Source organism: Caretta caretta, chromosome 14 (assembly GCF_965140235.1).
Source record: "Caretta caretta isolate rCarCar2 chromosome 14, rCarCar1.hap1, whole genome shotgun sequence".
Lineage (NCBI taxonomy): Eukaryota > Metazoa > Chordata > Testudines > Cheloniidae > Caretta > Caretta caretta.
The window spans coordinates 25,367,817-25,391,437 of record NC_134219.1 but is presented as its reverse complement, the minus strand read 5'-3'; the positions used below and the strand labels follow the sequence as shown (position 1 = coordinate 25,391,437).

At 45.9% G+C, this 23,621-nt stretch overlaps 1 protein-coding gene across 2 annotated transcripts in view; it reads left to right on the top strand.

The window, feature by feature from the left end:
- Positions 1–23,621, top strand: part of DNAH9 (dynein axonemal heavy chain 9) — a 402,358-nt gene that overhangs the window by 137,719 nt on the left and 241,018 nt on the right. For both annotated transcript variants that reach the window (XM_075119375.1, XM_048817608.2), the window contains 3 exons: positions 14,516–14,681; positions 20,286–20,388; positions 22,519–22,758. In XM_075119375.1, the coding sequence (XP_074975476.1) occupies positions 14,516–14,681; positions 20,286–20,388; positions 22,519–22,758 (509 nt within the window). The remainder of the gene's footprint in view (positions 1–14,515; positions 14,682–20,285; positions 20,389–22,518; positions 22,759–23,621) is intronic.

Genomic DNA, 23,621 nt, shown 5'->3' with positions numbered 1-23,621 from the left:
AATCCACTAATGTGATATATGCCATCATGTGCCAGCAATGCCCCTCTGCCATTTACATTGGTCAAACTGGACAGTCTCTACATAAAAGAATAAATGGACACAAATCAGATGTCAAGAATTATAACATTCATAAACCAGTCGGAGAACACTTCAATCTCTCTGGTCACGCAATCACAGACATGAAGGTCGCTATCTTAAAACAAAAAAACTTCAAATCCAGACTCCAGCGAGAAACTGCTGAATTGGAATTCATTTGCAAATTGGATACTATTAATTTAGGCTTAAATAGAGACTGGGAGTGGCTAAGTCATTATGCAAGGTAGCCTATTTCCCCTTGTTTTTTCCTACCCCCCCCCCCAGACGTTCTGGTTAAACTTGGATTTAAACTTGGAGAGTGGTCAGTTTGGATGAGCTATTGCCAGCAGGAGAGTGAGTTTGTGTGTGTGTGTCCCCGGGGGAAAAAAAAAGGGGGGGGGGGTGAGAAAGCCTGGATTTGTGCTGGACATGGCCCACCTTGATTACCATGCACATTGTAGGGAGAGTGGTTACTTTGGATGAGTTATTACCAGCAAGAGAGTGAGTTTGTGTGTGTGGTTTTTGGAGGGGGGTGAGGGGGTGAGAGAACCTGGATTTGTGTAGGAAATAGCCCACCTTGATTATCATGCACATTGTGAAGAGAGTTGTCACTTTGGATGAGCTATTACCAGCAGGAGAGTGAGTTTGTGTGTGTGGGGGGGTGGAGGGTGAGAAAACCTGGATTTGTGCTGGAAATGGCCCAACTTGATGATCACTTTAGATAAGCTATTACCAGCAGGACAGTGGGGTGGGAGGAGGTATTGTTTCATGATCTCTGTGTGTATATAATGTCTGCTGCAGTTTCCACGGTATGCATCCGATGAAGTGAGCTGTAGCTCACGAAAGCTCATGCTCAAATAAATTGGTTAGTCTCTAAGGTGCCACAAGTACTCCTTTTCTTAGTCTTATGTAATGGTGCTCAAAGTCAGTTCTGAGGTTTCCTAAACCAGTGCTGGCTCCCTTTCCTGCTATACCCCCGTCATTCCCCACACTCCAGGCCCAAGTAGAGCTTATTATTAGTCTGTTCACTGGAGAAGCCTTGGCTTGGGCCTCCCACTGCTTGGAACAGTCCAGCCCCTCCTGGGCCAGCTGGCACAGTTCATTCAGGCCATGCCAGTTATCTTCGGTGATCCACACCATACCTGAACTGCTGAAGCCATGCTACAAACGCTACAGCAAGGAGATGGATCAGCAGCTGAATTCTGTCACCTCTCCTTGGACACTGAGTGGAATGAGGCTGTGCAGAAGCATCAGTTTCGACTTGGACTGCGTTATGAAATACACGAAGAACTGGCACAGCTCCATAAATGTGGCCCAGCCCCTCAACCACGCACAGCAATCCAGGACCCAGAACCCATGCAGAATGGCCAGGCCTGCCCATGCCTGTCTGAGGCTGAGAAACACTGATGTCAAACCTCAGGACTGTGTCTGACTGGGGTTGGAGAATGCCAATCCCCAGCCCCGATAAGAGGGTCCAGGCTGGTCCCTTTCCTCCTATAGAGACTCTTGACCTCCATGCACCTCTGTCGAGACAGCAGCAACTGCAAACCCACTCTTGTTGCAGCTCCTACTCCTGATAAGCCCAGCAGTGCCCCTGGAGGTTCTGGTTGACTTAGGAGTCTCAGGCAATTTTATGGACCAGGATGTGGCTAAGGCCTATGGGATCCCTACCGTGTGTAAGAATTCCCTGGATCTGGGGGAAACCACTGATTGGTTGCTTCTGGCCTCAGGTCTGGTCACCCATCAGATGACCCCCCTTAGGGGTTGTTACCCTCCACCGACACTGGGAGACCCTTCAGTTTAGGTTGATTTGGGTCCCCCACTCTCCGGTCATCATGGGAATGTCCTGGCTTGCTGCCCATGACCCCTGAATCAGGGGGACAGTACACTTTTTTGCTCGCAATGCCAACAATTCTGCCTTCCCAAGGCCAAGAGAGAAAGGGTGTCCTCTGGCGCTCATGTCCTCATCCGGGGAACCCCTCCTGCAAGGGAATGGGCCGACGGGAGCTTGGCACACTCCCAACCATCCCACTGACTGCTGCCGAAATACCTCGAAAGTACCATCACCATGCAGACATAATCAACAAGGGAACCATGGACACTGTGCCCCTGCCCCATAAATACGACTGCCTAATTCACCTTCCGGCTGGCACTCAAGTCCCCTTTAGCCACATCTATGCTCCACGGGGGAAAATCTGCAAAAGGGGTTTATCTGGCCATCCACCTCTACAACAGCAGCCACAATCTTCTTTGTTAAAAAGTAGGATGGTTCCCTGAGGCCCTGCGTTGTGTACTGGGCCCACAACAAGGTGACGGTTCAGAAAAGTTACCTATTTCCCCTCATTCTTGAACTCCTAAACCAATTACGCTCTGCCCGGTTTTTTACGAATGTAGATATTTCTGTATTCTTTAACCTGATGTGGGTGAGAAAAAGAGATGAGAGGAAAAACGTCTCCCGCAACCAGTACGGATGCTTTGAATACCTGGACATTCTGTTCGGTCTGTGTAATTCTCCCATGACGTTCCAGCATTTTATCAATGACATTTTTCAGGACATGCTAGATCAGTTCATTATTATCCGTCTCAATGACACCCTTATTTTTATAAATGGCCGAACACAGCACCACCAAAACGTACAGAGAGTCTTAGAGAGGCTTCACCAACACTGCCTGTAGGACAGTTTGACTGTGGCACAGTAGAGTTTTTTGGCTACATCATCTCCCCAGAATAGGGTTGCCAACTTTGTAACATTTAAAACCTGGACACTCCAGCAGGAGTGCCTGAACCTCTCCTGATCTGTCCCCTGGGTCCCGCCCCTGTTTGCTCCTCTTTCTCCCTCCCCCCATCGCTCGCTGCTCTTCCCCTCTCTCCCCCACCTCTGCCCAGGTCAGGAGGGACTTGCCTGCAGAGCCGTGGCTGGGAGCTACAGCTGCCCGATGCAGGCAGGAGGTGGTCTGGCTAAGTAGGGGCTGGCGCGGGTGATGACTCGGCACCTCCCTGCCGGCAGTAACCGGACTTTGGGTGTCCGGGCAGTAGGTCTGACCGGACATGGTCAGGTCCCTTTTACAACTGGACTTTCTGGTCGAAAACTGGGTACCTGGCCACCATACCTCAGAAGGACTGGCCATGTGTACTGTGGTGCACTTAGGAGCCAACAGGCCTAGTGGGCAGACCATGGCTCAACATCCCCCAAAGTCCTGGGGCCAGGCTTGTCAAGCAATCTGGGGAACTGGAAGTCAAGCTACTGTCTCTTCCTCCTCTGTGTTTCCCGGATCAGACAAGGGGAGGAGGGAAGGGGAGGGGTGCACAGGGCCCAAGGGGGAAGGGTGTCAGTGTCCCAGACCAGCCTCCACTTCCTACCTCCCCTGTGCTCTCCTCAGTTCGGGGCATGGTCACAACACTCTGTTTCCCTCCCTGTGGAGGGTTGCTCAAGCAATCTCAGCAATTCAGTTATGCAGTGGGGGTTTCCCAGCTCCCTTCTCAGTGTTCAGTGATTCGTCTTTGTCAGGGAGAAGGGGAAAGCAAAAGGGATCAGGCCCCTGGCTGCCTGGTCAGGTCTTACCCACAGTCCAGGTCCTTGCCCTGTGGATTTCTATGTTCCAGAAGGTACTAACTGGCTTCCTTCCTGCAGACAGCCTTTCCTTCAGCCTTCACCTGCTTGATTTCCAGAGTCCCATTTTAAGTACGTCGTCCATCTGGAGCATGCTATGCAGTTTCTGAGGGGCGGAGCCTTCTTGCCTAGTGCAGCTCTATCTTTCCTTTAGTCTTAGTGAGGAGTCCGTAAAGCTGATCACACCATCGACCACATAAATTGACAGCCATCACCGACTGGTGGTGCCCAGGGAAGTCTGTGGGTGCAACGCTTTTTAAGCTTTGCCAGTTTCTGTCATTGATCAAATGTTTCTAAGGGGTGGTCACCCCAATCACAGCCCTCCTGCAGAAGGGAGCCCATCTTTCTTTGTCTCCAGAGATGGAACTGGCTTTTGAGTGTCTAAAGTAGAAATTCATCTCAGCCCCAACCCAGGTTGGTTCACCCCAACTTGGGCTGGCCATTTATGGTATAAGTGGATGCCTCGAACTTTGTGCTGGGAGTCCAAATGGCAGCCTTGAATGGTTAGTTTCACCCATGTGCCTTCTTCAAGCAGGCTCACACCAGTGGAGCAAAACTATGGTAGTAAAGAGCTTATGGCCATCAAAGCAGCCTTCGAGGAGTGGCAGCATCTACTAGAGGTCTCCAGGTTCCCGATAAATCCTTACCAAGCACAAGAACCTGGAATTCTTGAAGATGGCTCAGCACCTAAATCGGCGACAGGCCCACTGGGCCCTGTTCTTTACATGATTTTACTTTGTGGTGACCTACCGCCCTGGGACCAGGAATGGGAAGGTGGATTCGTTTCTCCAGATGGGGGAGTGTTGTGAACATGACCAAGAGGCTCCATCCACAATCCTCAAACCATCAAATTCCACTTCCAGTACTACAGTCTGTGACCTGCTACCCTCCATACATTCCCTGTTGTCCAGTGATCCCTTCACAAGTCAGTTCCACCAAGCCCTACGTAGTGCCAATGCCCAGGCTGCCTCAGCCTTCGGCTTTCATGGTGGAATTTTGTATCGAAAGGGGCACATCTGCGTATCTGATGGCCCAACCAGGCTGCAAGTCCTACATATTTCTTTCTTCCCTGAAGATCACAGGTGAGTCATAGTCCCCTTGCAGCCACGCAGGGTCCAGCGAGTCTGGAAAACCTGAGCCATGGGATTGGATTTGGGAGAGGAACAGATTTTCAACCTCCAGAGCCTAAAGTTAAACATCAAGGCTCCATTTCAGCATCTGCTTAAATTTATCCCTGTTCAGGAAAACACATATGCACGTGCTTAACTAGAAGCATGTGTTTTAGTATGTCTAAAGTTAAGATCAGGCTGAAAAGTTTTGCTGAATAGGGACAGGCCTGAATCTAACCATGTGGATTATATTGTTGTTTGTATTACGGTGGCACCTAGGAGGTCCAGTCACAATGAGGACCCGATTGCGCTGGGAGTTGTACATACACATGAGGAGAGGTAGTCCCTACCCTCAGTGCCCTGCCCCAGCCCAATGTGCTTCTATGGTGAAGGTCTGGGTGAGTAGAAACATAGGTGTGTAGACTTGCTGCTCACATCAGGGCCCATGGTCTCAGGGTGAAATCCTCGCTCTGTTGAAGTCAAAGGGAGTTTTGCCATTGACTTCAGTGAGGCCAGGATTTTCACCCTCCCAATTCCCCAAGATCTGACAGCATGTGGGAGTGGGAATGGTTTGAGGGAACACTCACTGGGAGGCTCCCTAGAGGATCAGGAGCAGCATTAATGTCTGACAGAGTTGGGGTATGTATATGCTCTCCCAGCCTGTGTTACCAGCTCAACCATCCAGTGGCTCCTTCAGGGACCTAGTCTGCTGGGGCTACCAAAGCCCAGGAAAAAGCCCTGCTTCCCGTAATACACAGAGGGGCAGGTGCTGTGACAGAGACACAGGGCTACCCTGTGTGGTGAGAGAGGCCTGGTTTGTGCCATCTATTCCCATTGGTTTAGAGCAGGGCTGAGTCCAGACTGGGTGAGAGAGGGGTCAGTCATTTATTTATTGGGTGGGGTGGGAACTTGGCAGTGTTGGTGACAACATGTAGGAGAAAAGAAAAGGGGAGCAGCCCTTTCCCTGTAAACCCCCCCCCCCCCCGCCCCAATCCGGGCACTGCCTTCTCGACTTCCCTTCTCCATGACAGGAATGCCCATGCTCATTGTTGCTCCTGCATCAGTCCATGCAAATGATTATATATCTCAGTTCTATTTGACTTCCCCTGCATATTGCCCTATATCGTTTACGAAAGAGGAAAAGAGCTTATGGTAATGTTAGCACACAAATAATTCATAACTCTGCTGCAGCGGAATAAAATGCCATAGCTTGCAAAGCTGCATGAGGCCAGCTAGAAATTTGATCACAGTTTAAATTAAATGACTCCGATAAGCATTTAGCTTATATTTAAAAGGCTCAGATGGTTACTATATAGCCACAAAGCACAGTTAGATTATTAACATCCAGCTGTTTTAACTGCTGTGTAAGATCTGTACAGGTGAGCTTGAACTTGCATGCCGTGAGTAGGTCAGATGGAATGAGCTGGACAACAAGGGCCACTTTTAACAGAATGCCTTTTATATGTGCAAGTGCATGTGAATGCAAAGTGGGAGAGTTTCACAAATCCATGCAAAAGCCTCATGTATGACATTAGGGAGCTGTTTGCCCAATGCCATATTTGATCCTCGGCTCCAGTGTTCAGCTCTGCTCCAACACAGCAATGGGATTCTTCTGTGTTCAGGAAATTGCTCTCACAGTGATCACTAGCCCCTCTCATTGTTCCCCACACTGCTGCCCGGTAGTGCTCTCATTTACACTATGGATCAAATGCAGAAGGCTAGGCAGGCGGCTTACGTGCCTCTGAAATCCCACTGGCCCTGTGCATAGGGGTGAATTTCACGCTACGTGAACAACTTGAACAGCATGTCTTTCTAGCAAAACTCAAGTGAAACAAACCTTCCTTGGCATCTGATCCAAATTGTGAATGATCTTCAAACATTAACACACTTCCCTCTCCAAATGCTGTTTTAATTTTTCCTAGAGCGTAGTTTGTCAATATAGTCCTCTGGAAGATTGAAAAACAAACTCAAACACTCTGTCTTGAAGCTTTCCTAGCAGGGTAAAAGAAGCTTCTCTCGCTCATTTATCTCAATACTGATGGTGCAGTTGTTGAGATTTATATGGACAGATCTGGGCAGCATTTTCATATTTCCTTGGACTGTGAGCTATGGTTTGAGTTTGGGGCTCTCTTTCTCTAAGCATATGAATAAGTCATCTGCTATGTGAATAAGTGTGGGTGAAAGATTTCAGCTGTGGCTGCAGTGTTTGTGTTTGTTAGGCATGATTTATATTGCTCTACATTGTTCTCCACTCCTCATATTTTAGAGTTAATTTGCTCTTTTTTGTGTAGTTTGTCAGTTGCCTGCTGTTTCCAGCTGGCACCTATTTAACTTTGTAAAACTCAAATACAATGCAGATTTTATATATATATATATATATATATAAATATAAATTATACTTGGAGTGTTCTTTGCACATTCCCACTCCTGGGATATGCGCTGACTGGTGCCATTGAATAATGCAGCCTTCTACTAGTAGTGCCTATAAGAGTGCTCACGCATCCCCTCCCACCTCTCCCCTCAGCGTTTGAGCATGTTCTGAGGGTAGCACTATAAAAACGTAATATCCCAGCTACATATAAAAGGAGCGGTTGCCACTTCAATTCCTTCCAGCCACTGACTACAGGTGGATGTGAGCCTTTATCAGATTCAAGATCCTGGGCAAGTTACATAGGTGCTGTAGTAAGAAGAGAGTCAGGAGGAGGCGGCAGCCCAGTGGGGAGTGGAGCACCCCATGACATTGCATTGAACTTCATGTCAAACCTGAGGTTTAAGAGCAGCAAGCCAGCCTTGAATTCTGTTCCCCTCATATTTGGAGACTGTTTATGCCATTTTTTTACACTGAGTGGCAAAAGATCACCATGGACAGATGAGTTTTGGACACAATAAAAGATGGTTATACCATCCAGTTCAAGACCTTCTTCCCTATTCAGGGACTCCTCTCACAAATTAATGCTAAGAACAGAAATCAACTCCCTACTAAGGGAAGGAGTAGTAGAAGAAGTCCCAATAAATCTAAGAAATTGGGGTTTCTACTCGCACTATTTCCTAATTCCAAAGAAAGATGATGGACTTCTTCCAGTGCTGGATCTGAGGAAGTTAAATAGGTACATCCAGATTTCCCTTCAGAATATTAACTCTAGGATCCATTATCCCCTCCCTCTCCTGTCTAAACTGGTTTTACTGCTCTCAATCTCAAAGAAGCTGCTTTCATATTTCAATAAGACCATCACACAGGAAGTTCCCGTATTTTGCCGTAGGCACCATGTCCAATACAGAGTCTTCCACTTTGGCCTTTCTACTGCATTAAACTCTACAAAATGCCTAGCTGTAGTGGCAGCTTTTCTGAGAAGACCATATTTACATGATTGGCTCCTAAAAGGAACTTTTGAAGGTGAAACAAAGGGTGTCACTCAATTCAGATGCTCTATGTTCCAAAAGTTGGGATTTTTGATCACTAAAAAGAAATCTCTAATGAAGCCTTCACAAAATATCCTTTTCATAGGAGTACATCTCGACTCCAGAATGGCAAGAGCTGAACTTCTGGAGGAGAAATTCCTAAAGAGGAAATCTACCATTCAGAATGTAAAGTTCTTCCTCTCTCTGCTGAGTCTTATGGCATCACCCACATATGTCACAACATATATAGGGCTAAGGCTGAGACCCCCCTCAACACTGGCAAGAAACCTGGATCTGCAGTACATGACACAAACTTAATACCATTCCCAAGAAAATCCAGAAAACAATCTTATGGTGAATGGACCAGGAACATGTATGGAAGGGAGTGAAGTTCAACCGTTCCTTTGCTTCCATGATCATTAGAACAGATGCCTCAAAAATGGGCTGGGGTACACACCTCAACAACTTTTTAACAAGAGGTCTCTCAAATCAGCAAGAGTGTCACCTTTATATCAGTCTTCTGGAGCTAACAGCAATTCATTTGGCACTCAGATCATTCCTCCCTCAGGTGCAAGGATCTGTGGTTCAAGCAGCCAGAGACAATATGAGAGCAATGCTCTATGTAAACAAACATGAAGGAGCCCATTCCTCAGAGTTTTGCAAGGAGGCAGTGAAGCTTTGGGGATTGGTGTATAATTCACGAGATTTATCCAGTAGCTCTGCATGTGGCAGAATCTCTTAATCAGTTAGTTGCCCAACTAATCGGAGACTCTTCCCAAATGTATGAAGGGTCCTTGAAAGACTCTGTGATACAAGACAATTTGGGACAATTTTGCTCTTTGGGATACTCAACATATGTAGTATATATGAATTTTTATATCATATAGAAATTTGCCCCAAGATAAAACCCCAAGTGTCATTGTTTTTGTTCAGGAGCAGGAGCTCTTTAATGTTGATGCTTGTGAAGAAGGTTAGACAGGACTCAGCCAGGATGATACTTATCACCCCAGCCTGGCTGAGACAGCAGTGGTACACAGACTTGCTACTTCTTTCCAATGGGAACTACAGATGCTTACCTGTGTCGCCGGACCTTCTGTCACAGCAGCAAGGGAAAGCACACCATCCAGATCCACTTTTACTGCACCTGACAGCATAGGCAATAGGTCTCTGACAGAATTAGAGAAATCTTTCTTTGTGGCTGTACAGTGTTTTACTTAATGCTAGAAGACAATCAACTAGGAAATGTTGTGATTTTGAATGGAAAAGATTTTCGCTATGGATAGCTGATAAGGGTATTGATCCTGTGTCAGCTCCTATTCAATCCAGAGTGTTTGCTGTCTCTGAAGAAAATGAGTTTATCTGTTACTTCACTCAGGGTACATTTAGTTGCAGTTGTGGCTTTTCCTATATCAATATGTGATAAATCTATGTTCTTGCATGATATTGTTAAGAGGTTTCTGACAGATTTACTAAATATTTATCCCCCTGTGAGAGAGTCTGTTCCCCCATGGAATTTAAATTTAGTGCTAACACAGCTTATGTCTGCACCCTTTGGACCTTTATCATCTTATTCTCTATTTCATCTTTCAGTTAAAGCTGCATTTATTATAGCAATAATATCAGCCAGGCGGGTTAGTGAACTTCGAGCCTTAATGACTGACTCTCCATTTACAATTTTTCATGAAGTAGTAGTTCTTCTTTGAGTGATTGCTCATATCAATTCCAATTAGGTGTGCGTGCACAGTCATCGGAAAGGTTTTCCCCAGCAGCACCCGTCGGGTCGACTGTGGAGCCCCCTGGAGTGGCACCTCCATAGCACTCTATATATGACCCTGCCAACCTGGTGCTTCCTCAGTTCCTTGTTACAGCCAGTGATGGTCATTGGAACTGTGGCATCTTGCTCAGCAAGCTCTTCACGTTTCCCTAGCGCTATTTACTTTTGTTTGTTTTCCTTAGTTAGTTAAGTTACTTATTATTTAGTATAGTGTTATTAGTTCGCTGCCAGGAGTGGGGAGTTCCCCTTCAACCCGACCGTGCACTCCCTGGGGACTCGGGGCATGCCTAAGTCCCAGGGGTTCAAACCCTGTAAGTCCTGCAACAAGTCTATGCCAATGGGTGACCCCCATGACGCTTGCTTGAAGTGTCTGGAGGAAACACATCAGGCAGATAAGTGCAGGATTTGCAAAGGATTTTGCCCGAGAATGAAGAAGGAGCGGGACTTTAGACTGAAGCAGCTACTCATGGAGGCAGCACTTAGACCGCAGCCAGCATTGGCATGGCAGGACCCGGCACCAAGTGCATCGGTGTGTAGTACCCCAGCAGCGGTGGAGACGGCACTGTGGAGGGACTCTGGAAGAGTGTCCGGTGCCGTTCTCCAGGTGCGGAAACCGTTGGAGGTGACTCGGCACCAGTCCCATTCCCCAGGTCAGAAACGGCACCGGAAACAAGGGAGGAGTGGTTCCCCGACTTCAGGACCCAACCCCTCTGTCAAGGTTCCTTCCCCACTCTGAACACTAGGGTACAGATGTGGGGGACCTGCGTGAAAACCTCCTAAGCTTATTTTTACCAGCTTAGGTTAAAACTTCCCCAAGGTACAAACTATTTTACCTTTTACCCTTGGACTTTCACTGCCACCACCAAACATAGAACATCGGTTACTGAGAAAGAGTTTGTTTGGAAACGTCTTTCCCCCCAGAATCCTCCCAAATCTTACCCCCTTTTTTTCTGGGGAAGGTTTGATAAAAATCCTCAGCAATTTGCATAGGTGAACACAGACCCAAACCCTTGGATCTTAAGAACAATGAAAAAGCATTCAGTTTCTTAAAAGAAGAATTTTAATAGAAGAAAAAGTAAAAAGAATCACCTCTGTAAAATCAGGATGGTAAATAGCTTACAGGCTAATTAGATTCAAAACATAGAGAATCCCTCTAGGCAAAAGCTTAAGTTACAAAAAGACACAAAAACAGGAATATCCATTCCATTCAGCACAGCTTATTTTCGCAGCCATTTAAAGAAAACCGAATCTAACGCATATCTAGCTAGATTACTTACTAAGTTCTAAGACTCCTGTTCTGTCCATTCCTGTTCTGTCCCCGGCCAAAGCATCACACAGACAGACACAGACCCTTTGTTTCTCCCCCCCTCCAGCTTTGAAAGTATCTTGTCTCCTCATTGGTCATTGTGGTCAGGTGCCAGCGAGGTTATCCTAGCTTCTTAACGCTTTACAGGTGAAAGGGTTTTTCCTCTGGCCAGGAGGTATTTTAAAGGTGTTTACCCTTCCCTTTATATTTATGACACCCTCTGAACCAGCGAATGGGACGCATCCAAAGGAGGAGCCCCCAGTGCTGAAAACTACAGAGCCAACACCGTTGAATTCGGTCCCGCAAGGGGGGCCGTTGAGTCTGGTGCAATTGGCTCTGTAAGTGGCCCTGGGTGGAGGCAGTGACTCCACATTGGAGAGGGTATGTTAGGGGGCTTTTCCTTCACCCTCTCCCCTGGTTCTTGTCACGCAGACAGAAAGCAGAAGACCAGAAGTCTGAAGTGCAGGCAACACATTTTTGGGGGGGGGGTTAGTTTCAAGCAAGCATGTCCATAACTCTGATGCTGCAGAGCCTTGTTTCCCAGTGTCCCATTCTCCTTGCTCCTTAGCAGGCATAATTATACATGAAGTGCATGCCCTCAGTCCCACCCCTTACAACTTATGGTCATGTTCTGTTTTTTGGGGGGAAGGGGTCGTGAGTCTGGAGGTCTTTGTCCCACCTCTTTTGTATCCCATGGGGGGTAAGGAGTGAGGTTGCGCTACGGTCAGGGACAGCCATTTCTTTGGCCTTTGAGTGTTTTATACCTTCCCCCAATCCCCCCTTGCCCTTCCCGACTCGTTGCTTGACCTTGCCTTGAGATAGGAGTTGAGGCAGTCTTAAAGTGTGCGCTCATATATTATACTCCCACCATGCCCAGTAACACTTTAGCTGTTCTTATCTGTTCCCATTATACCAACAAACCCATCTGGCTAGGCAGAAGCAACATATACAGTGTCTTTGTCCTTTGTTTACACATATTAGCTCACGAAAGCTTATGCTCATATAAATTTGTTCGTCTCTAAGGTGCCACAAGTCCTCCTTTTCTTTTTACATATTAATAAGGATCCCTTTGTTCAAACATATTAGTAAGAATATAAGTCTATCAAGAATCAAACGGGCAAACAAGACATAGAATTCTATCTCAGGCAAAAATAGAGGCCTGAATCCTACATTATCACTAGCACTCCTGACAGGCTTACGTTGCATCCCAAAGTTTTTAGCTCAGGCTGTCGTACTAGCTTGACTGCCATAGAGCCCTGGGAGCTTTCTGGTGCCATTATGTATGGAGTTTAAAGCTTGTAAACTATGAGAGATCCTACGCAAGGCCACTGGGTTCCGCTTCAGAGTCATAGCATTTTAAGCAGCGTATAGGCCTTGTGCAGGCTCTCTGCACAGTATAAATTTGCCCTTAGACAGTTTCATGCAATCTGGCTTTCTTTGACGGACAGCCACTGGAAAACCCAAAGAACTCTTAATAAATCTCATTTACTGTGAATGTTTATTTCAGACACTAATTTGAATATGTCAGGATTTCAAAGATAGTGAAACATCTCCTTTTACTAGTATTAGGAGAAATTGTTTCAAATTAAAAGGCTATTTTTCCAGACTTGTCATTTGATTCCCAGTAATTGCATTTCAATTTGATATATCTCTTACATATTTGTTAAACCTCAAAAATGGCTGATTTTATATGTTAATTAAACACTAATTAAATTTAAAGTAAGTGCTTAGTTGAAACACTTAATTTAACTTGCTACCAGAAACCTCACAAATTGTGGTTTTCTGGAGGGGGGTTTGTGGGAAGCTACTCCACTGAAAGGAGATTCATCATTTTTTTCCTAGAGTTTTAAATGTTTTTCTGCAGCAAGCTGTCAAAAGATGAGAAATCCATTGGATTCTGAACAGTAGTAAAGAAAAGGCATTTTTAAACATATAAACCTATAATTGGTATTCTGAAAAAAATGTCCCTTAATAACTTTTTCCACATGATAATGCATGTACTAAACGTATATTCTAACAAATGACTATTTTAAAATTCCCAGTGTCCTTTATTGTGACCAATCCTCTGTAATTATAAATAATTGCTATTTATTGTGATGTTTTTATAGCACTGCTATAAGTCCACTGAAGACTAAAAACTGTATAAACAAATCAAATTTAGTTGGCATGTACTGAAAAATAGTACACCTTGAGATAGAAAGAGTTCCCAAAGTAAACATACAAGGGGAAAAAAGGGGGTATAGAATATGGCTTTGTCTGGTTGGTTTTGTACCAGTTGAGTGCAATAAAGCTTGGCTCACGTAGGTGTTCAAGGAAATGATAATCTAGGACAATGCAGGATCCTTTGTTGGATGATATGGCTGTGATTTTTTTCATTAAATATTTATATAGAGCTATACATTTGCATGGTGCTTTACAGGAAAACAAACAACACCCCAAACCCTTCACCCCCTCCTAGGCTCATTGCAAAAAGCTCTGTCCTCCTTCACAGGACCTGAAACAACTGTTAAGAAATGGTCTCCCCCAGCCAGAAGACAGAAACAGAAACCTGTGAGCATTTGCCAGCTCTGGCTGGAGTTTGGCCTGCTCACACAACGTGAAGCCTTGGAGGTTTTGAAAGGTGTCTGGACACCACTGGTGAGGGAGACTCCTGCCTCTCCTAGCTGGTGGAAGCCAGTGGAGACTGCTTCAGCCTTCCCCTAATGAAGGGGGCAAGGCAAATTACTAGCTCCCCTGATGCAGGCAATAGTGAGGGAGGCTTTTTTCTACCTGTTCTGAGACCAGACAAATCCACATGCCCTATGTGAGGTCAAAACTCACCCCCATTCTTGGGTTTGTTTTAATTTACAAACAATGTGTTCGTGAGATGAGGGACAGACACTCAGGTAACATGATGGCCAGTCCAAGTCTTTCCCAAGCTTGGCTGCGCTTTGAGGTTCTAGTTCTGGGCTGCTTCGTCCAACCCTTACTTCTTTTGCCTCAGACCCAAGATACTTCTGTCAGGAAAACCCACATCTAAAACCTGCTTCCTTCCTCTTTATCCCCTGCAGGCTTGATGTTGTTGGTAGAGCTGGCTACAGCCCTCACCTCTAACACAGACTATTAACCCCTTTCTTCTTTGGGGTTTGTCCACTTACACATTTGATGACTGGCGTGCACCAATCATACCGTTCATACCACTATTTCCATCCTCTGCGCATGCAGCCCAATGTTTGTAACAATCTGCCTTTGTTCCCATACAGCTGTACTTGAGAAGCCTCTGGATAAAAAGGCTGGTAGAAATTATGGCCCACCTGGCACCAAGAAACTCATCTACTTCATTGACGATATGAACATGCCTGAAGTGGACACTTATGGAACAGTGCAGCCCCACACACTGATCAGACAGCACATGGACTATGGCCACTGGTAGGTGCCTTCCCCTGCGCTGTGCTATTCATCCTGTTAATCTGGCACTAAGCATGCAGTGTTGTTGTAGCCATCTTGGACTCATGATATTAGAGAGACAAGAAGTGTGAGGTAATATCTATTATTGGACCCACTTCTGCTTTTGAAGTAACACAAAGCTCTTCTTCAGGTCTGGGAAATTAACTCACAGCGGCACAGCTGGGTGGAACAGATTGTTTAGCATAAGTAGTTTAACACATTTCAAGGAACCATTCAAGGTGAAGTGGCCTGTTAACACCTCTCCAGTTATGGGGAGGAAAGGAGTGGAGGGTGGGGGACTGGGGGAAGCATCCAGGGTTGTTAGTGGGTTACAGATTGTTGTAATAAGCCATAAATCCAGTGTGTCGATTCAGTCCATGATTGTTAGTGTCTAGCAAAATTATGAACTGAAGCTCCCAGGCTCATCTTTTGAAAGTGTTGTCCAGGTTTCCTTTGAGAATGAGGACAGAGAGGTCAGATATAGAGTGATCGCTGTGTGGAAAGTGTACACCCACAGGTGATAGGGTGCTTTTGTCTTTTATCATTTTCCTGGGTGAGTTCACTCGAGAGCATAGTGATTGTGTGGCTTCACCCATGTAATTGTTATTGGGGCATTTAGTGCACTGGATGAGCACGGCATTCAGATTGTGGAATGAGGGTGCAGCTCTCCTTTCTACTGTTGGTGTCGTTCTTTGTCTACCTTCATGGGCGGCGGATTGTATAAGCTGGGGGAGTCTGTGCTTCCCCAAACAGTCAGGCGCAATCCTGCCCCCTGCTTACCACCACTCCCTGCGGCTCCAGCCCCCAGTGCTCTGGCTGGGGAGGCTGTGGCAACTCCTCGCTTGCCCACCTGGTGCTTTGGGGCTGGGGAGGCTGGGGCCACGCACTGTTTGCCCTCCTAGTACTCCTTTGGGGCTGGAGGGCTAGCCTGGGGCAGGACTGGGCCGGTGGCTGGGGCTCTGGCGGGAGGTGGAAGTCGGGGGACCTCAGGCAGAAGGGACAGGGCTAGGGGCTAGCCTTCCCCAACTGGCGGTTCACGTGCTGCCCATGCTTACCTTAATTGTACACACATCCACAGACATGCTCCATGGCTCTTCTTCAGTTAGAGCCACTGGAATGACTCACATAGTGTCATAACAAGAAACTGTCCAAGTCCTGTGATTTCCTGCCACTGCTCTCTGACAATAATTTGCAGATTTTATTAAAATGTGGCCCATTTTGGAGAAGCCTCACTCTTTTCTGGGCTTACATCATAACTGCTGCTTTGAAAACTGATTGCTTGCAACAGACAATACATAGCACTGAGACCAGTTGCCTGGCCTGGGATTTGATTTCTATGTGATTGATACAGTTACAATGGATATTTACCAAGGAATGCTGCTCTACAGCCAGTGATCACATATTCATCATAAACACTGGTGGTGTGATAAAATCGCCAGTGATGGACATAAATTGTATGTCCAGACAGACTACCTTAGGGCCCTACTTAGAGACTGATCCAGGTGGTGCTCGATCTACAAGGTGGCTGTGTCCTGCTGGGATTTGCCATGATAATAAACGTGTTATCATTGGACCACAAGTCTTTACTATAAAAGAACTGTTTCTTTGTTTCTTGAGTAATAGAGTTAGCATGAAAGCGAGCATTTCGCAGCACAGGTATGTTGAAGAAAACCAGTTCCAATGTCTCTCAAAGTGGTGGCCCCGTGTTATTACAGCCAGAAGCACAGCATGCACCTGCCCCTTCCTGCTGGGAAATAAAGGGCGTTGGGATTTGCTTCCCAATGTGTTGTCCAGATCAGCCCCTTGATCCACAAGCACTCATTCCAGCAAAGGCTTATTGTGAAGGGGGATGAAATTGTGTGGGTCCATGAGAGGAACCAAAGTGCCGGGGAGCAGAAGCCTGGGCACCGGGGTGTGAAAGGACTGCAAAGTGGTGAAGAACGAATTAAATAAAAAAAGACCGAGCTTATTCAGACAAAATCCACGCTATGTCATCTTCCCTAACTCTCCCGCTCTGCCCTCTCTGTGCATAAGGATGCATTCTGTACCAAATATGTCCCCCTTGACACTCCATCATTCTGCCCAGATGCAACTGTCGCTATCGGGCACGTTCCAAAGAACCCATCTGGATGCCACATCCCTGCCTTTCTGCGCAACCCCCTTCGACCTCCCGTGCTGTTATTACAGTCAGACTAGATGGCCCAGTATGAGATGAACAAGGTTCCCTGGAACGCATTAGGCTAGACTGGCACTTTGTCCCTGTCACAGCTCCTGTGCTTTCCCTCTCTGCAATTCAGAAAGAGTCCTAGAGAGAGAGCGGATCAGTGGGTGCAGGTCTGCATGCCAGTGCTGGACCCGTCACTGGCATGCTATGACCTGAGTGGAGATGCAGGAGGAGCCATTCAATAGTGGGTTCATCAGGCTGGTACAAATGAGGGCACCTGTTGATCTGAGAAGCCACGTGCACACAGCAACAGCATGTTTCATAGAAACTGTGGATGAAAAGTAGAGAATGGGTCTGAACCCCCCTACGCCTTGGGGCAATGTATATCCAGATCTGGACTGTGTGGGTCATACCTCTCTCTATAATAAAAATAATTAATAATAATAATTCATAAAAATAATAGTACCTATGAGCCCCAGCCTAGGACCATGGCCCCATTGTGCTAGGTGCTGTGCAGACACAGAACAAGAGACAACAGATGGATATAGACAGGCAGGAGAGTACAAGGAAACAATGGGACAATACTGGTCAGCATGAGAGGCAGTGGCATCAACATGCCCATGGCCTAACCACTGTCAGTTTGTTATGTCTGAACGGTTATGTGCCTGACCTGGAATTGGAGCTGGTCCTCAGCTCTGTTTCCATTGTGAGCTACCAGAGCACTGGACACTTATTCCCACATACTCTTGTTGAGTCTAATAGTATCAGAAGAGGCGTCACTAACAACATTTAGCATGTCCATATTAACTGTGAATTGCTTTGGTGTCCAAAAATCTGTAGAGTTTCCTGTTGTCTCCTATTCAGAGGTGCTCATAGTTCATTTGTTTGTTTAGTTTCAATGATTCCTTGTTAGTTCATATTAAAATAGTTGCAGATAAGCCCTAGATTCATGTACCTAGACTCAGTGTTGGAAAATGGTTTCTTAAAGGGGAAAAATTACTTGCCAAGGGAGGACCTAGTGTCAAATCCGTGCAACTGTGTTTGGTAGCTGAACTGCATTGTCCTTACTCATAGATGATACTTTAGAACTGGTGTGTGTATAGCACACTTACTCTGTTGTATGCATGCTCCTCAGACACATACATCTGATACTCCAGCTCTGGCACTGTGGAGTGCTACCCTGGGGCTGGGCGGACGTGCACAACTGCAAGACTCTCACCGATTCACTCAGACACAGCACTGTCACCAATACATGCATTATGTGTCGGATTCCCTCCACGTTCCCAGTCAGGAAGCTGAAACAATGACATAAGGCACCATTCCATTCCCATTTCTATATGTGGGGAGGGGTAGCTTGTAGGTTTTAGTTAGTGCTTAATAGTAACAATTTGGCTTCACAGTGACATGAAAAGGGAATAAGGACTGCCTCAGGATGAACAGGAGGATCACAGAAGATGCAAAACAGAAAAAGAAAAACTGAGAGATGCTGTGGATATATGATCAAAAAGCACATGACAGGGTTCCACATTCGTGGATCATTGAGACACTGAAAATGCAATAGGTTCATCCAAAGTTCATTTCCTTTGTGCCCCAATCTACAGCTAACTGGAACACTTAGCTCAGCCAGGAAGGGACTCTCATTGATGGCATCCAAATTAAAAGAGGAATCTTTCAAGCACTTATCACCAGTGCTGTTCATGGTAGTGATGCAACAACTGACATGAATTCTCTGTGAGCTAAATTGCAGTTATTAAATCAGTGAAGAGCAACAACCAGTTAACCATTTGTTTTACATGGCTGATCTGAAATTATATAGACCATCACAAAAGGAGATGCAGAGAGCGATGACGTATGTAGAAACATTTGGTGAAGCTATAAATCTGGGGTCAGTTGACTACCCGGATAACTGCCGGTGTGATCAAGTGGAGTCAAGAGGAGGAAAAAAAAATGATGTCCAAACAAGAAACCTTCTGGTGATATACAGAATAATGAATATATATCAAGACATGGACAGGATGTACATCCAACGATGCGATGGAGCAAAAGGTGTGCTATAGGGAGAGGTAGCAATTGACAATGAAGAATACTGTATAATATCAAAATATGTAAGAAGTCAGCCAGAGTAAATGATCATCTAGTTGCGATAACAAGCTAAGGCAGAGTGCATCCCAGCCCAAGAAAGCATAAAGGAAAGGAGAAAGCAAACTGCCAAAGAAAGACTTGGAAAGATTTACACAGAAATCAATGCACAGACAGTGGTGGAGAGCTCGAACCCATTAGTGATCAAAGATTAACAGACTCATGTTTTGTAGGAGGATACCTGAAAAGAGAGGCCAAGAGCCTCAGTGTGAGTGCACAAGAACAGTCCTTAAGACGTAATTATGTTAGAAACAAAATTGACTGACGGAACTGCTTCCCAAACTGCAGTGTGTGTTCTGAAAAAGAAGAGGTGGGGGAACATATATTGAGCACTTGCAGGAGCCTGGCTGGGAGAGAATATCGGAGTAGACACAATGAAATCACCAAGTGTCTGCATTGGAGCCTCTGTGGCAAGTATTGATGTAAACGAGCCATGTGGTATTATGACCACCAAATCAAAAGTGCTCCAGAGAATGCAGAGGCTAAGATTTTATGGGATCTGGCAGTTGTCACAGGACGAATGGTGCAGGCAAACAGGCTGGACAGAGTTGTTGTAGAAAAAAAGACCCTGTTAATTGCTATTTCCATCCCAGCAGACAGAAAGATAAAAAAGAAACAAGAAGAGAAGATGGTGAAGTATGAAGAACTCTGCCATGAAGAGGAAAGCAATGAAAAACTACAACAAATACAATCTCCGTGATCACTTGGAGCAATTTGTAAGGGTATGAATGGGCAGCTCAAGAACACATTAGATTGCAAGACATCGTGATCAGTGACCTCCAGAGAACAGCACTGTTGGAGAACAAGTGAATTTGAGCACCTACAATACAGGAATTCTGCAAAATTTCACAAAAATTCTGACTAATCAATCCTAGAGTTGGATCGTGGTCAGGATTTATTGGTGACTCATGGGGATAAATTTTAGACAATAGCTTTCCACTTTCTATGCTTAAAGATCTTGTATGTTGTAAAGGCTGTTTGTTTAAAAAAAAGTCCCCATGATGTAATACTGAGGGATAATAACAATAGGAATTGTTGTGCCTAAAAGTCTTCAACTGAGATCAGGAGCCAGTTGAGCTAGGCACTGTACAGACACACAGGAAGGCATAGTCCTTGTCCCAAAGAGCATAGTCTTTGATTCTGAGTCTTGGTGCATGAACTGAAGTCATCTGGGTTACACAGGTTTGTTGCCACTGCTCCAGACCTGGCCCTAACAAGAGGGTGTGCTGCTATAAGTCTGTTGCTAATTGGCTGCAATTATTGTGTTGCTTTGTTTGCCACAGGTACGACAGAAACAAACTGTCCCTGAAGGAGATCATGAACGTGCAGTACGTATCATGTATGAACCCCACTGCAGGGAGTTTCACCATCAACCCACGGCTTCAGGTAGAGTTCATTAATTGACACACTGCTAATTTATTAAATCATTTGGAGAGTTAGAATGTCATCAGAATGGTCTTTAAAAGAATAACTTGGAGGGGCAGATTAAGGCCATGACGTTGTAGTTAACACTCCAGCCTTAAGAAACGTGGCCAAATTCTGCTGTCACTTACATCCATGTAAATTCATTTAAATCAGTGGAGTTATTCTAATTTACACTGGTGAAACAGAAAGCAGAATTGTCCCTTATTCCTCATTTTTGGCCCCTTTCCCACCATATTTCCTAACACATTACTGCTCACAGTTTGAGAAGGACTTTCACTTTTGCCAGCCAGCCAGCATCCTTCAGAGTAATACAGATTGAGTTAGTTTTTATTTATCTAGTGTTATCCCTGGAATGTAGGTACTCATTTTCTCTGGTTTGGGTTGTAAAAATCCTCATGCAGCCAGTTACATTTTCCTTTGTCAAAGAGATAAAATACAATGAAAATAGGAAAGAAGATGATCCAGAGTTATAATAGCTAATGCTAACATGAATTTGGGAAGAGATATTAAACCTCATGCTTCAGGGCTTAAGCCAGTCACTGACTGTCAGGGATTAGGAGGAGACCTAACATAGGAGGCAGATCATACCACATCTGCTTTGGGCCAGGTTGCTTGCTCCATCGTCCGAAGCATCTGGTTCTGGCCAATGTCAGAGACAGGGTAGTGCACTAGCTGGATCTCAGCTCTGATCCAGTCGGTCAATTGCTATGTTTAATAGGCAGAAGGCTTAAAACAAATTTAAGGAAGTACTTCTTCACACAATGCATAGTCAACCTGTGGAACTCATTGGCAGGAGATATTGTGAAGGCCAGAAGTGTAATGGGGTTCACATCAGAATTAGATAAGTTCATGGAGGATAGATCCATCAATGGCTATTATTCAAAATGGTCAGGGATATAACCCCATGCCCTGGGTGTCACTAAGCCTCTGACTCCCATAAGCTGGGACTGGACAGCATGGAGTGGATCACACAATAATTGCCCTGTTCTGTTCATTCCCTCTCAAACATTTGGCACTGGTCACTGTAGGAAGACAGAATACTGGGTTAGATGGACCATTGCTCTGACCCAGTATGGCCATTCTTACGTTGTCCTATTTAACTTGTGAAAGGTGTTCTCTTATCACAAGGTGCACTGTTTGTCTGTTGACACTGGTGGGATAGCATTTGCCAAATGAGCCCCAGAGGGGTCAGGGAATTGCTAAGTATCTGTCAGCTATACCCAGGTCACCTTGGCAGGCAGCAGAATGAAAACACGCTGGGTTTTATTAGTACTTACAAGAGAAATAGGGATCTCAAATAGGACTTAGGAGAAGGATCACAACAACCTGATGCATCGTATCCTGCATGGGAACTATATCCCGCTCTCAGCGGTTACATACAGGTAATCCAGCAGGTGCCACTAGAATGTTTATGTGAACATGTAGAACTGAGAGCCGAATTTGTCTCCATTTCTTGACCATCGCCTCTGTAAAAGGAGTTACCCAGCATCCTGACCTCCTTAAATGAGCTGCCATAGTTTGGTAAAATGAGATATTTTGACCTCTTGAAAACTTGTGACTTACCCATCTCCGTCAGCCTGGCTCTTACTGAGAGGGACAAGGAACCCACAGTCCCTTGTTTGAGTAATGGTCTGAATACAGCACCTTACATGAAGGGTACTGTCCTTTGGACAAAATATTATCCTGGTATAAAGGACCAGATTTTCCAAAGAGCTAACTCCTATTTGGGCACCTGAATAAAACGGCCAGATTTTCCAAAGTGCTCGGGACCCCACAGGTCTCTCGTAGTCAATGGAGGCTGCACATTTCTAAAATATCTCCAGGAAATCAGCAAAATCAATTCACTGTGCTTGTTTATTTGCCATTTTGACTTTAAAACTGTAACGAAATGACCATCAAATGCAATTGACAGTTCCACCCTTTGGGAGCAGATGCCTCAGAAGTGGCTCATCAGCTTGAGCTATTGGGATGAGAAATCACAGTAGAAATACTGATTGCTTTCTGATCAGCTCAATGAGCCCAAACCCCGATTCAGCAAACAAGGAGGCCAACCCAGTCTGAAACCTTTCTTTGTTTTTCTTCCCTCCCCAGCGCCACTTCAGTGTGTTTGCTCTCTCCTTCCCTGGATCGGAAGCTTTGTCCACTATCTATAGTGTCATTCTAACTCAGCACCTGAAACGGGGGCATTTCTCTGGGCCTGTGCAGAAATCCTCTCAGCAGCTGATACACGTGGCGTTGGGCCTGCACCAGAAAGTAGCTGCTACTTTCCTGCCAACGGCTATCAAATTCCATTATATTTTCAACCTCAGAGACTTCTCCAATATCTTTCAGGTAAGTGCAGTAGCTTTCCTCCTGGGGCACTCGAAGGTTGACTAAAGGTAGGATGTGGTATTTATGGGGGTGTGGTCCCCTCTCTGCGCCAGCCCAGCACCAATTAACATTAATGGGAGGTATGCAACCTCACCAGGCTGCATATGCGCCATGTGTCGTTCAGTCCAGTCTTCCAAGAAAATGACAACACACATTTTTTTTGGAGTAAAATATTTTTTCACGTGGTAACTAAGACCCAGATCCTCCAGGGTACTTAGGCACCTAAATACTTTGGAGGATCTCGGGGCCTGAAGTTCATTTCCCTGTTGTCCATGTGGTTTGCCCTTTGTTAGACATTCAAGCCTGTGAAATCAGCTGAGGAGTGAGGAAAATGGTTAGCGTTGCCAAGTGTCCGATTTTCGATTCGAACGCCCAGTCAAAAAGGGACACTGGCGGCTCTGGTCAGCACTGCTGACGGGGCTGTTAAAAGTCCAGTCAGCAGAGCAGTGGGACTAAGGCAGGCTCCCTTCCTGTCGTGGCTCTGCGTGGCTCCTGGAAGCAGCGGCATGTCCCCCCTCCGGCTCCTGTGTATAGGGGCAGCCCAGTGGTTTCACACGCTGCCCCTGCCCCAAACGCCAGCGTTGCAGCTCCCATTAGCTGGGAACCATGGCCAATGGGAGCTGCGGGGGAAGCACCTGTAAATGGGACAGTGCGCAGAGCCACCTGGTTGCACCTACACATAGGACCGGAGGGGAGACGTGCCACTGCTTCCTGGAGCTGCCTGAGGTAAGCACCGTCCGGAGCCTGTACCCCTGACCCCCTCCCACCCCCCCCACCCCAGCTCTGATCCCCCTCCCACCATCCAAACCCCTCAGTCCTTGCCC